General features: G+C 39.5%; 1 protein-coding gene and 1 pseudogene across 1 annotated transcript; both read left to right on the top strand.

Moving 5' to 3' along the window:
• Window positions 1-5,595: 5,595 nt before the first annotated feature.
• On the top strand, window positions 5,596-8,120 carry LOC115227368 (annotated as a pseudogene).
• A 2,943-nt stretch (window positions 8,121-11,063) lies between these two features.
• On the top strand, window positions 11,064-11,842 carry LOC115227367 (myosin-9-like). The gene is made up of 3 exons (XM_029798229.1): window positions 11,064-11,159; window positions 11,252-11,593; window positions 11,624-11,842. Exons 1-3 carry the CDS (start codon window positions 11,064-11,066, stop codon window positions 11,840-11,842), a joined length of 657 nt encoding a protein of 218 aa, XP_029654089.1.
• Window positions 11,843-14,904: the final 3,062 nt, after the last annotated feature.

Raw genomic sequence — 14,904 nt, 5'->3', positions numbered from 1 at the left:
TCCGTGCTATCTGATACTCAGCTTGAGAGTAAAATAAGGTAATTGAAATATCAAAGTGTTCTTTGTGGACTTGCTCGCTTTTCTCTAGGTCAAATATTTCTTAGATCAAGTCAAGATAAACAGAAATTTTATTTTCTGTAATATTCTAAAAGTAAAACTGACAAAGTATCCTCTCAATGACATCATTTATATTTCTATCGGTCAATTTAGGCTCATATTGCCTGTAAAGAGTATACTGCACTGAGTACTTTATAGTGCGAGTGAAAAAGGAGTCAGCCAAACATTTCATATCTCACTGGCTCCCATTTTTTATTCGTGAAAAATCGATATGTATTTGTTTTGTAAAATTCTGAGGTGATCAGTTCCTAGATTAGACGGTCTTCTGGACTTTTCAAACGGAAACTGTCCCTCGAACGGGATAAGTAAGTGACTGGTTTTTTCTGAGAGATTTTTAAGACAAATAAACTTTAAAGTCACTCAAGTTTAGAAATTTAGATAACAAATTTTGCTGCTTAGATAGATCATCAAATTTGAAAAAATTTATTCTAATCAACATATTATTGCAGTTCAAATTAAAAATATAATTTATTCATTTTTATTAGCTTTTTTTTCACAAAGTGTTAATTTATTAAAAATATGGAAAGTTAAATTAATCAGAAATTAATCGGCCAGCAAGCCGGATGGAACAGCTGTTCCCACGCACAACGGTCAACAGGATCCTTTGGATTAGGAATGTAAATTCCCTAGGATCCTTGGAGCGTAAAGAACAGAGGTGGCCAAGTTTCTTCAGATGATCAACTGTCTTTGTGCCAAAGACGCACGAAGTCTCAACACAATGGGCCAAAACCAAAAGCCGTCTAACAAGCCCTGGTATTTTTCGGATTTTGTATATTCAGCCCTATTAGCACGGGACCCGGGCAGAGAGGCGGATTCGTTGATGGCCGACTTAGAGAAGGAATCAACACCGTGCATCCCAAACTAGTGGTTTACCAGCGTCGAAAGCGAACAACGTCGAGCCATCAGGCTTTTTCCATCACCACGGTCAAGACCAATTGGCTCAAGGACAGAAGGATACCTGCCTTTTCGAGGGCATGGAGAATGATCTTGTTAAGAGCCGAATGACGAGTATGCGACCTGCGCTTTTCTTGCAGGAAAGGGCATGGAGCCCGTATGTGTCCATCGTTGATCCACACCGGCATGGGTGGGGATACAAATCGGTAGTCCGAGACGAAGGCATATTCCAAAACGGAGGGCATCAGAGTCGAGGCAGGTATCCAAATGGGTCGTGGGAAAGCAGTTAAGCCAGGAGCCAGAATACGGTTGGCGACTGGCACGGAAGCAAGCTAGTCTGTGCTGGTCCAAGAGACGCTCCAACGAGTCAACGTAATATTCACAAATAATTTTGTCCCATTCACGTTGGAGAGATCGTTCTGACGGTAAGACGAAATCCTTTTCTTTCCAAAGCAAGAGCGCAGAATTGATATCAGAGTCCAAAGTTGATTCGGGTGATTTTTCAAGAATCTTATGGACAAGAAGATACAATCCTGAAGAAGATGAAAGGAAAGCGGGAAGAGAAAGGTCGAGCGCGGAGCGAAGCCCCAGACCGCCAAAGGATACAGGAAGTTTGGCCTGACACCAACCAACGTCATCAAACTTGACATTAAAAATCTTCTCAGCGGAAGAACGCACCAGAGCGTCGAAAGAATCCAAGGCAATAGGAATAGAAAAGCAGCGGGAACTCCTTAGGACATAATTGATTTTCGGGATCAGAAGATATTTTTGAGAATGAAATAAAAGCAGTGGGGATCAATATCTGCAAGTTTATCACAAAGGGAAGAAAGGGAATTCTTCTTGGAATTAAGAATACGGATGGCGGATTGGTCGTAGATTGGACCACCCAAGATTTCGAGATCGGCAGTGGAAGTATGTCTCAGATCGGGCAAAAGGCCTCGAAACTGAGAAAAAATGTTTTGAAAACTAACACGATCGATGTTAACATTTACGATTTCAGATTTGAGAGAATTAATTTTGAGACCAATGGATGACAAAGCTGGGATTAGAGATTCCAAGTCCTTTATCAAAATATCGGGCGGACCACCCATAGTACAGTTATCCAAATACCAAATATTCAGAGGCGACAAATTCTTACGGGCAATAAAATCCACGGAAAGGGCAAATAATAATGGGCCCAAAGGATCGCCTTGCTGTACACCACAAGAAGAGGAAATAAAGGAATCACCTGCAGCCAAAAGGCTCGGGTATCCATATGAAAGAAAAACAAATGGCAGCAATGAAGGAATTCTATCTTTACAAACCTCAAGTAGATGCTCTCTGTTGAGAGAATTGAACGCATTTTTAACATCCAATTTTAGCAGTAGCCGGGGCTTTTCAGAGAGGTGAGTCGAATCAATAAAACACCGGGATGCGTGGACCGAGGTCTCGCAGCCGCCAGGCACGCCAACGCCCGACTGAATGGGCTGGAGTTCGTCACTAATAGACGGAATTACCAGTTTGCACCCGACTTTTGCAAACAAACGGCGGAAAACGTTTCCGACGGCAATAGGCCTGATGCCGGCGTCTTTTTTCTCCAATGCTGTCAGGTTCGCAGAGAAGAAAAGCAATCTAGCATGTTCAGATATATCCCCGCAGAGGAATAAGTTACATAGCTTGGTGATAGAATGTGAAAGACAGTTTCCGGCCTCGGCAGTATCGGAAATGAGGTCGATTAAGTGAATGGGACGGAGACCGTCAACACCACCACTACTATTGCCTCTGAAAGATTTCAAGGCAAACAAAAGTTGCTGGACAGACGAAGAAGCAATCGAGACCCCCTCTGGAGTTTGGGCACAAAAATTAGACACATTGCCAGTCGGGTGCTTAGAGCTGAGAATTTTGACTACATCCGGAGTAATGGTGCGGACGGAATCGGAAGATGAAAGAATGCGGACCGCAGAACCGACGTCGTGCGCCATTAGCTTTTTGATATAAAAATGCAATGATCATTTAATTATCGAAATTATATTATAATTTTCCAATTTTGGGAAGGCAAGTCCCTGATTTGGGACGCAACTTGTGTTGACTCGTTCTCCGCGTCGGTGTTACTAAAGTCCATCACTAACCCGGGTTCTGCCAGTGCTCAGGCTGAAGAGGCTAAGAGGTCGAAGTATAAAAATATTTCGGACTCTTACGAGTTTGTCCCCCTCGCCTTCGAAACATCTGGAATTGTCGGCAGGTCTGCAACTCGCCTTCTTGCCGACATTGCCAGGAGAATTGCCAAGAAGACCAACGACCGGAGGGAGACGAGCTGGCTCTTCCAGCGAATCTCGGTCGCAGTGCTCTGCGGAAACTGCCACTCGATACGCAGTGCGGCGACTTTGAGCTGACCTCCAGGCTCTTTATTAATTCGTGTATAACTTATTCCCCATTTTGAAAAAAAGTCTCGTTCTAAAAAAAAAAAAATTTCCTAATCCAATTCCAAAAAATTTCACAAATTTCATTAATTTGAAAAAAATACTACGCAATATATTATTTTTAGCTGATTTGAATCTATATTTTATTGAGTAATAAAAATTTTTTCTTAGAACACGCTCGAACAATTTGTTCAACTGATGAAATATGTAATCCCTGCCAGTGCAATTTTCCTGTCACCAAAAAGTTTTCCAATCGTTGGAAAGAGCTTCCAGATGGTCAGGAATCGGTAGCCTACCCTGCTTCAGTGCTTCAATCGACGCTTTAGCTCAACTTATTGTTGAATGCAGTGAAGAAGGTTGCCAAGACGCCTCTTCCTGGCTTGCGGAAGAGTACTGGCGCTGGGGTTACTCCGACGGGATGCCCCCGTTTTCTGAACAACAAGAAAACCAGAGTAGCGAATTATTGCTACTTTTGCAAGTTAAGAAAATATTTAGTAGGCATATCTCTGCGAATCGTGTTGTCCCTTTTGCGGACCGCAGAGTGACTCGAAAGATATCTTGGGACGGTCAGTAAAGTAACCCTAAACGAGTTTACGAGACGGTCAGTTTTGTCTTACAGACTTCGCACTGACTTTTCTTATTGTGCTAATTGAAGATTGCGATTTATTTTGGCCCAAGTACTATTGCGCTTTATGGGTTGTGTTGGAGTGAGTGTGGGTTATAGTTGGCTACCATAAGGTGTATAATTTCATTATATAAAATTGAAAACCAATCAATGATTACATGTGTCGAACAATCGAACAGTTTACATCTGACCCTGGCTCAATTTCAGAGTGTTTATGTAATGGGGTCACTTATTTTATGCCTAAAGTAGATAACATGTATCCCCAACATGTAACAGTTGATGATTAAAGTGGTAGCTACTGAGGTCAGAAATTTTATGGAGTGCCTGCAAAGACTCGATGGGCAAAATCTTGGAACGTTATATGATGGTCGTGGGTCTGGAGCTCAAATACAAGTTGACGACTGACACTCCTGTGTGTGGTGACCTAGTCAAAGTCTTGAAGATCTCCAAGAGTATAAGTATCTTGGCGTGGTTGAGTGCCCAGCTTCATTAATCACAACTGAAACGAGAAAGTATAAAGTGGAGGGTTGCGTAGTATGGCAGAAATGTTATACAAAACTCGCCTAAATGTAGGGAATTTATTCCATGCCTTGAACGAGTACACGATCTCATTGCTAAACTACTACGTAGGCCTGATCGATTTCGAGCCGAGTGAGTACGATGAAATTGACCTTATTTTCCGAAGAGTACTCCGAAAGAATTACTTCCACGTATTGGCAAGCAATAAGCAGGCATTATACTTATCTCATGGGCAGCTAAGACGTGGACTGAGTAACATCGTGTATTTTATAAAAAACGATAACAAGAACAAAGTTAGATGCTACCTAAAGTGACTGAAAGGATAGTCAAGAGGCTAGGTCAACGACACCGCGCTGCATATTGAATGACAGTTTCCACGAAATACAGCTACCGTGATTCATTGAAAAAGCCAGCTCTTTTCCCTCCGGTCGTTTGTTTTTGAAGAGATTCTCATACCATAGTCAGTGAGGAGTTGAGTTGCGACCTTGCCAACGATTTACGAGGTTTCGAAGGCAAGAGGAACAAACTCAAAAGAGACCCGAATACACAGGTATTTCGTCCTTTTTAACTCTTCGGCCTGAGCACTAACAGATCCCGGATTGGTGCAAGTCTTTGGTAGCATCGTCGCCGAAGAAAACTCGACGCAAATGGCATCCCAAACCAGGTACTTACTTTCCCTAAAAAGGAATGTCGGGATGCTTGCCGTCGCTCCAAAAAAGGCCGACTGGCTCTAAAATGAAAGGGAAATCAGCCGACTCTAAAGCCCTCCTGACAATTAAATAGTTTTTTTGTTCTGATAATCTAAATAAAACATTATTTTCTCAAAAATCTTTCAACTCATCAAAAAAATTTATTTAATAAATAATAATAGATTTTAATTTGGAGTATTTTTTATTGGCTAGGCCAATTAATTAAAATAGAATTAATTCTTATAAATAATTTAAATTAAGAAATAACTTCATTATGACCTCACAAGATGTGCTAAAAGATCTCTGCAGAAAAGAGAATGAACTCTCTGACGAATCTGCACTAAAAGAATGGTCATCAAAGAAAATGGCATGGATATCAGATCCAGAAAAAGGCTTTGTTGCAGGAAGCATCACGAACATCGACGGGGAAATTATTGAAGTCAAGCTAGAAAATGGTCAAATAAAAAACGTTACAAAAATGGATGTCCACAAAATGAATCCACCAAAATTTGACAAAGTTGAAGACATGGCCGAGCTCACGTGTCTAAATGAAGCCTCTGTATTGCACAATATCCGTCTTCGCTACAATGCTGGCCTAATTTATGTAAATGGCCTATTTTCCATTTTTAATGAGCAGACTTATTCTGGACTGTTCTGCGTTGTTATTAACCCCTACCGGAAGATGCCAATATACACACCGCAAATCATCAACCACTACAGCACGAAACGCAAGACCGAGCTCCCTCCACACGTGTACGCCATCGCGTCTGAGGCTTACAGAAATATGATCCAGGGTAGCTTTGTTGCACAAAACACGTAGATCGGGACAATCAGTCGATTCTTTGCACGTACTGATTACCCGGTAATCAAATTAGGGGAGAGTCTGGAGCGGGAAAAACTGAAAATACCAAAAAAATCATCCAATTTTTAGCTCAGGTCGCTGCAAAAACGGAAAAATCTCACGACGTGGCTGGGGTTAGTTTTTTATTTTGATCCTCAAATAGGAAGACTTGAACGAGCGGCTTTTGCAAACAAATCCAATCTTAGAGGCCTTTGGGAACGCAAAAACTATAAAAAATGACAATTCTTCAAGATTTGTACTTTTTTCTAATTATTAAAGGGAAAATTCATTAAAATAAACTTTAATTCTTCTGGGCTAATATCGTCTGTTAACATTGACACATGTAATTTGAATTTTGAAAATTTTAGACTTGTTGGAGAAAAGTAGAGTCGTTAGGCAATCAGAGAACGAACGGTGTTTTCATATTTTCTATCAAATTCTCTCAAATGGTTTTTCTCAAGAATTAAAGAGTTTTATTAATCATGAAACATGTTTCAGCTGAATTTATGTGCGAGGATCTGAGCAATTATCCATATTTGACGTACAAAAATATCCAGGTCCCAGGAATTGATGACTCCAAACTTTTTCAAGAAACTCAAGAAGCTTTTAATGTTCTTGGAATCTCGTCAGACGTCACGAATAGTTGGTAGTTTTGTTAACATTGCAGATATTTACAAAATTCTTTTTGGGATTTTGACCTTTGGAAAAATAGAGTTTGGAAAAGAACGGAACGGCGACCAAGCGACGTTACCGGACAATTCATGTTCCAAATTATATTTACATTCACAGATGCTCAAAAAATGTGCCATTTATTAGGAATTCAAATTGGAGCTTTTACTCAAGCTATTTTGAAGCCAAAGTTCAAAGTCGGGATTGAAACTGTACAAAAGGCACAGACAAAGGACCAGGTATTGTAAATTCCGAAATTGTTCTCAGGCAGTCTTTTCAGTGGAGTCAATTGTGAAAGCAACCTATGAGAAACTGTTTAATTACATTGTAGTGAAGATCAATAAACAGCTTAACAAAAATAAATTGGTTCACGAAAACTTCATTGGAATTTTGGATATTGCAGGATTCGAAGTCTTTGCGGTTCATTTTTGGAGTCATTTCCTTTAGGTCAACGGATTCGAACAGTTGTGCATAAATTTCACCAATGAGAAATTACAGCAGTTGTTCAATCATACAATGTTTATTATGGAACAAGAGGAATACAAAAAGGAAAATATTAGCTGGGATTTTATCGACTTTGGACTTGATCTGCAACCCACCATTGAACTTATCGAGAAAGTCTTGATTTTTTTGCATTTTTAAGCCTCTTGGTATCTTATCGGTGCTTGACGAGGAATGTTTGTTTCCAAAAGCTACACACAAATCATTCGTTGAAAAACTTATTTCGCAAAATAAAGAGAAGAACAAATTCATTGTTCCTGAAAAACTAAAAAAATTTGCTGATTTTGGTATCCAACACTATGCCGGCAGAGTTTAAGCTTTATTAACTACTATAGGTGGACTATTTCTGCGTAGATTGGCTAATTAAGAACACGGATCCACTTAACGACAACATTGTGACTATACTTGAATCCTCTTCGAACCCTCTTGTCTCGGAGATATGGAAAGAAGGTTTTCTGAGCATTTTTATTTTTCATTTAGGCCGTTCTGCGATAGGCACTGAAGAAAGTTCGCGTAAAAAACGTGGAATGTTGCGGACGGTCTCTCAACTTTACAGAGGACAATTGACAAAGTTGATTGAAACTCTCACCAATACCAAAGTCCATTTTGTCCGCTGTATAATACCCAACTTACAGAAAAAGGTAAATTTATCGTTTTTATTTCAGCCTGCGATGATTGACCATTCTCTTATTTTGGATCAACTTCGTTGCAACGGAGTGCTCGAGGGAATTCGAATTTGTCGTCAGGGATTCCCGAACAGAATTATTTACCAGGATTTTTTTCAACGATATTCAATTCTAGTCTTTAAAAAAGAAATGGATAATTTTATGGATAGTCGAAAGGCCACTGAGAACATGGTACTTTAATTAAGGAAATTGTGGTAGTTGGCGGAACTTGAGTTAGACTCAACCCTCTACCGACTTGGGACAACTAAAATATTTTTTCGAGCTGGAGTATTGGCCAATTTGGAGGAAGAGAGAGATATTAAGCTCAATGCAATCATGATCGACATGTGCACAAAATGTCGAATGTTTTTGGCCAAAAAGTGCAAATTTGACTTAAGATAATTATAGACATTACCTAAAACTGCAGAATATACTTTCCAGCGTTGTTGTCATCCAAAAGAACTTTCGAGGGTATAATCGACTAAGGGAGTGGGGATGGTTTAAGATGTATACTAAAGTTTACTTCGAGAATAATATCGATAGCTACTCCCACTCGTCGACTTCAAGAGAGAAGACGACGAGAAGAAAGCTGTCGAGAATGAAATGAACTCTCTCAAAGAACAAGTCAAAAAATTGACCGCGCAAATACAAAACTTGATAGATCAAATTTCGAAATTAGAGCAAGAAAATTCAAAGGCGTCTACAAATCTTGTAGAAGAAGTTAACAGAAATGAAGAACTTGAGCAGGTGAGGATTTCTCTTGAAAGTAGGAACTTGCCGATCTGAGCAAAAAGAAAAATGAATATAACAGTTTGATTGAAGAAATGAACGAAGAAATGCAAGAAATTGAACAAAATTCCAAAAAAGTGATAAAAGAAAGGCAGGAATTGGAGGAAATAGTCGCAGAAACAGAGAAAACGTAATTGAATAGGATGCTGTAATTGATAGGTTGAGGGAGCAGGAAGATAAGTATGGACGGGTAATGCACGAAAAAGGCAATTTGGAACAAAAACTGCAGGAGCGAACGGACGATTTGTCCAATAAAACTCATTTGATTGAAAATGTGCATAATATTAGATTATGCTAAGCTTAAAAAAGAAAATAAGACTGCCGAATCTAATTTGATCAAAATGGAGGAACTGTTACACGCTGAAGAAGATCAAAAGAAAAACATGCAAAAAATAAACAAAAAACTGGAAGCGAGTGTCTCCGAATTGCAAGCACAGCTGCAGAGTGAAATAACTGTAAAGTCTTTTAATATTCCACAGGACAAAGTGAATTCTCAAAAAGCCGAACGGAAGGGTGCCTCAGACGTGAGAGAGTTGAAAGAACAAGTCGAGGAACAAAAAACGACAATTCAATACATGAACCAGAAAATTTTGGCCAACAATGAGCAACTGAGCTTTTTAACAGCAAAGTCTATAGTTTTTTATGATTTAATAGGGCGGACGAAGAAAGTATGCTAAAGGAAAAGTCAATGAAGGAAAACCGTGAGTTGAAATTTACTCTGGAGGAGTTAAAGGAGGAGCTTGAAGGGGAAATAGAAACCCGAAAAAACCTTGAAAAGTCCAAACACTTTCTCATGAACGTTTGAAATATAAATGATTTCAAGGAATTGGAAGGAATGAGACTTCAAGAAGAGGAGGCTGCGGATTTGAGTCAAGCCGAGAGGAACTTGATGAAAGAAAAAGATACCAAAATAAATTTACTCCAAAAACAAATGGAAGAGCTCAGTGCGGAAAATGAAGATGCCATGCGAATCGCTAAGAAAAGGCCGTGGATGAAATCAGTCGTCTTACCGATCAAGTTGAATCAGTTCAGAAGGTCGAGAAATTCTACTATGTTTAGAGTGAAAACAATTTTATGAAAAAACTTAAAGTGACTGAAACTGAAAAAGAAGAATTGGCCGCAGAAGTTGACAGTTTAAACAAAAACAAGCAAGACGCTGATAAAAAACGGAAACAACTTGAACAGCAAATCATGGAACTGGGTCAAAAAGCAACCGATCTAGAAAAAATCAAGTCGGACATGTCTAAACAGAAATCCAAGGACGCGGTATTATGAGTGGGAACTATTTTTAGTCCGAAATATCAAGGATAAGCGAAGCGTTAGACGACGCAGAAAAGAAAAACACCGAACTTGAACGACAATTAAAACAGTCATCTTCCCAATTGGAAGAAATCAAGTCCAAACTCGAGGACGAGAAGAATTCACTGTCCAAAGCGAACAGTCAAGTGAACAAAATGGAGGCCATTATCGACGAACTGAACGAACACATCGAAGAAGAGGCATTGAATTCTGAGGCCAAAGGGAAACAGATAATGTCACTTCAATCGAAAGTATTCCTCCAAACACATTTCAGTACAACGATGCCGTCAGTAACGTTTCTGTTTTGACCGAAGAAAAAGAGCGGATAGAAGAAATTACAAAAAAACTTCAAAAAGAAATAGAATCAGTTAGGACTGAACTTGATATTATTTCGGCTGCCAAGCACAAAATCGAAAAAGCAAGCACGGTGTATCAAAATGAGGTTTATTTTTGTGATTAGTTTGAAAGTTGGCGGACTCAAATTCCCAAATTGAAGCCCTTGAACTCGAAATGTCGAATCTTACAAAAAAACAAAAAAAATATGACTCCGCCATGTCCGAAGTGAAGACACTAAACACAAAGTTTGTTTCAAATTGTACAATTTTCAAGCCTCACAAAAGAGCGGGATACATTTGAACAAAATTTAAGAAACCTTGAAAGCAAATGTCTCTCGTTGACGCGAGCATGCGACGAAAAGAACAACGAACTTGAAGAGATGACAAAAAGGCAGATCGCTACTTCAAAGGAATTAGCGGATGTGAAATCGACTGTCTCGGGGGAGGCGGCAGATGTCTTCCTTGACTATTTATGTTTAGAACGTGAACATGAAAGCACAACTACGGGACTTGAAGAAGAAAAACGAGGAAATATCTTCTCATCATGAAGAACTTCAGGACGAATTATTTACTACTCAAAATGAACTGAATCGGAAGGAGGTGGCATTTCAGGCAGAAAGAACCGACTATTCTAGAAAAATTAACGAAATGTCCGAGGAAATGGAAAATAAACTACGATCTATCAACAAGAAGGTGTTCATATAGATAATGTGTTTCACAGATGGAAGAAACGCAGCAGGAGCTCCAGTCTGAGAGTCGAGCCAAAGCTTCCGCTTTAGCCTCTAAAAAGAAATTGGAGATTGAATCGCAAGAATTTGTAAGCAGAATGGACGAATTAAAATCAACTGTTGAAAATTTGACCAAACAAAACAAAAAGCAGAATGTTCTCTTTTTGAATTTAACGATTAGAATTTGTGCAAAGAAATGCAAAAAGATTTGGAAAATGCCAAGAGTAACGAAAGTTCTTTGAATGAATCATGCAGTCAACTTCAATCAAAACTGAACTCTGCGTTACAATCAGTTGCAGAAATGACCTCGCGGGTCACTAATTTGGAGCAAAGTGAGAAAAACATGTCCTCTGAAAAAGACGAAATAAATCAAGAACTTGAAACCCTACAAGGAAAATTATCCCAAACCCAATCTGAGATCTCTCAACTGAAAAGAATCAATCACAACCTAGCAGAAGAATTGGACGAAGAAAAAGTTAATCACGAAGAATTAGAAGACGAATTGCGTAAATCAAATATTCTTGTATATCCACTTCCCAATTACTGTTTCTAGAAAGACCAGTACAGTAACCAAATCTCCGCGGAGAAAGCAAATTGTGAAAAATACAAGACACAAAATTCGGATAACGAAAAGAAAAATAAAGAATTGACTGAACAACTCATGTCCATTCAAGAAGAACTGACAAAAGTCAAGGGTTACAAAGATTCTTTGGAGTCTAAAATGCGAAAAATGGCATCAATGGAGACTGAACTTGAACAGGAAATAAGGTAAACTGAATAGCTTCCTTATTCCAAGGCAACGACGGGAAGCGGAGAAAAAACTTAAATTAACGAACAAGAAGTTAAAGGAGTCCGTTATTTTGGCAGACACAATGCAAGAAGATCTGAACAGGTCAAAGTCCGAGGTTTTCTGGCACAGATAAAGTCTAGAATGACACATTCATATCACGGAACAAAACCCTTAAAAAAAACTGCGAAGAACTCGAAGATACTGTGGATAGTTTTAAGAATAAGCTAAGGAAGATTCAGTCGGAAAAAGACGAACTTGAGGAGGAAAATCAAAACCTATCCAAGGAAATAAACCGACTAAAAACAATAAAGTAGCATATGTAGTCTACGTATTAGTCGATCCGCAAATAAGAAATATTAGATTTACTAATAATATTCGGATATTGGATATTTTTATTAATAAAGACTTCTAAATCAGAAACTCTTTCTTCTATATCAGTAGTTCCCAACCTTTTAGAGAACGTGGCACCCTATTTGGCTTACTGAACCCATATATAGTTTTTAATAAAACTGAAAAAACTGACGAATGGAATGATTTTATCACTTCAATAACCCCAAATACTGGATCCCGTGCTTTCTGGAGAACCCTCAAGAAAATTCACACGAGGCAAACATGTCCCCTCTCACATGCCACCGGTATCTCGACCAAAAAATCTGTCCTATCTTTCCAGGATCAAGCCAACATCTTAATTCGCCATTATGCAAAAATCAGTCACCTTCCTACCCCAAAGGATCTCCGTTTCGTAAGAAAATCACATTATAAGTCAAATGACAATTCTACTGACTATATTAACATCCCAGAATCATTTACCAGGCAACTTGTTGTTAACTCGCGGAATTCTAACGCCAGAGGTCCTGATGGCCTTGCCATCCACCACCTAAAAAATCTGGGTCCTAATGGCTTTCTGGCTCTGACCAATTTAATCGAATACTCGATCAACCATGGTCTGGTTCCTATGCTTTGGAAGAAATCTACCATCATCCCTATCCCAAAGCCAAATCGTGATACCTCTGACCCCTCCTCTTTTCGACCTATCTCTTTGATCTCAGTGGTTTCAAAAATAACAGAGCGAGTTGTATTGAGCATCATAAAACCTTTCCTCCCACTTGCTGAATCTCAACATGGCTTTCGTCTTTGCATTCCACTTCCACCCATCTTTCAAAACTGACACAATTCATTGCGGATGGTTTAACAATCATAAGCCACCTCAAAGAACAATTATTGCATCCATCGACATTGAAAAGGCATTTGACAGAACGTCAAGACACGTTCTGTGTAGGAAAATAACCGATACGGAATTCCCCCACCAAATAAAGTCATGGCTACTCTCTTTTCTCTCTGGGCGTCTTGGTCGCACCACAATCATGTCTTCTTACTCACGCTACAAATACTTGCCTAACGGAGTTCCCCAAGGCTCGGTCCTTTCACCTGCCTTATTTAACTTACATCTGTCAAATATCCCGACGAACAATAATACTCTACTTCTCTCCTACGCTGATGACTTAATTTTTGCCTCCCGCCACCAAAACATAATCACCGCTTCTGGATTTCTGCAGGAACACATGAACACTCTTTCGTCCTGGCTGAAATGCAATCTTCTTCAACCTTCTCCTTCCAAATCATCTGTTACGCTATTCACAACTGACCGCCGTCAGTTCAACTTAGAGCCTAAACTATTCCTAGACAACACTCCACTCCCAGTTGAAAAATCCCCCAAAATCTTGGGTCTGATATTTGATTGCTGTTTGTCCTTCTCGAAACATGTTTCATATATCTGTGGAAAATCCCAGAAAAAACTCAATGTGCTCCGAGCTATTGCGGGGACTTCATTTGGGCAGGATAAGGAAAGTCTAACAACTGTATACAAGCAGTTTATTAGAACAACTATGAACTACGCCATCCCTGCTTGGGGTTCCTGCTTATCTAATACAAACCTTGAAAAACTTCAGAGAACTCAAAACTCAGCATTACGAATTATTACCGGCTGTCTAAAAACGACACCTACCGACCACCTACATTGGGAATCGAAAATCCTTCCAATCAGTGACCATTTTGAAATGCTCGGGCTGCAATTCTTGACAAATGCCGAACCCTAAATCACCCTGGCTACTTCCTCTGGCACTCCACTAACAACAGGAGAATAGTTCCGACCCTCGCGGACAAAGTCCGCAAGCTTATACGATCCCCTCCGGACATTAACCAGAAGGGGATTCACGACCTGGTGGCTACGAGGGCAATCAGATGTCTTGGAATAAACAAGCTTCTGGGACGCCTTCCGCCGCCAATAATAAGATCGAATCCTCCCTCTCAAGAGAAGCCCGAGTGAACTTGGCTCGTCTCCGCTGTGGCCACCATACTGGCCTACACGATTATCGCATAAAAATCGGTCTTGGTGAAATAACCCCTTCCTATTCCCTCAACGACCTTTTCTCCTGTCCAGGCCCGCCTTCTACTTCCTCGGAACACCGGATCACGATCGGGGATCTTTGGGAGCGTCCGACATTGGCCCTAACGTTCTTGTTAGCCACCGGCTTCCTTCAATTGAAGGGGCCGGGGGTAAATAAATAAATAAATAAATAGTTTTTAATAATTATCAGTGTTTATTAATACAAAAATTAGTGAGATGGTTAGGCTGATGTCTCTTGCATAGGTCTGTAATATTCGGCCTAGCTTTTAAAAGGATAAACGCACGTCTCGTTCTACGTATAGTAAGTTAGCGCATTCTTATGCTCTATATTTCCACTTTCATAGAGATAAGTCGTTAGAAAGTGAACTAAAACTCTTAAAGCGTGGTTTGTTATAATAGGATATTCTTTTTTATAATCAGCCAGGACGAATCAATATTACGCTTTAAATATTTCATTTTTAATGTTCTGTCACTTGATATAAAAGCAAGTTCTTCTTCCTCCTTTGAATAAAAACTCGTTTCTAGTTATTTCGTAGTCACCCAATCATAGAGTTTTATTTATTTATTAAATCACCAAGACCACGCTAAAAACCGAACAAACGTCACGTGATCTCGATGCACTCAACCAGGGACCTCA

The sequence above is a fragment of the Octopus sinensis genome, unplaced genomic scaffold (genome assembly GCF_006345805.1).
Source record: "Octopus sinensis unplaced genomic scaffold, ASM634580v1 Contig02842, whole genome shotgun sequence".
In the NCBI taxonomy this organism is placed as follows: Eukaryota; Metazoa; Mollusca; class Cephalopoda; order Octopoda; family Octopodidae; genus Octopus; species Octopus sinensis.
Note: the sequence above shows the minus strand (reverse complement) of the source record. Positions and strands in the feature narration are given on the sequence as shown.

Coding starts and splice junctions, on each gene's coding strand:
- LOC115227367 (XM_029798229.1), top strand. CDS start 11,064: ATGGAAGAAACGCAGCAGGAGCTCCAGTCTGAGAGTCGAGCCAAAGCT. Junction 11,160..11,251: donor AGATTGAATCGCAAGAATTT/GTAAGCAGAATG, acceptor TTTAACGATTAG/AATTTGTGCAAAGAAATGCA. Junction 11,594..11,623: donor TGCGTAAATCAAATATTCTT/GTATATCCACTT, acceptor TACTGTTTCTAG/AAAGACCAGTACAGTAACCA.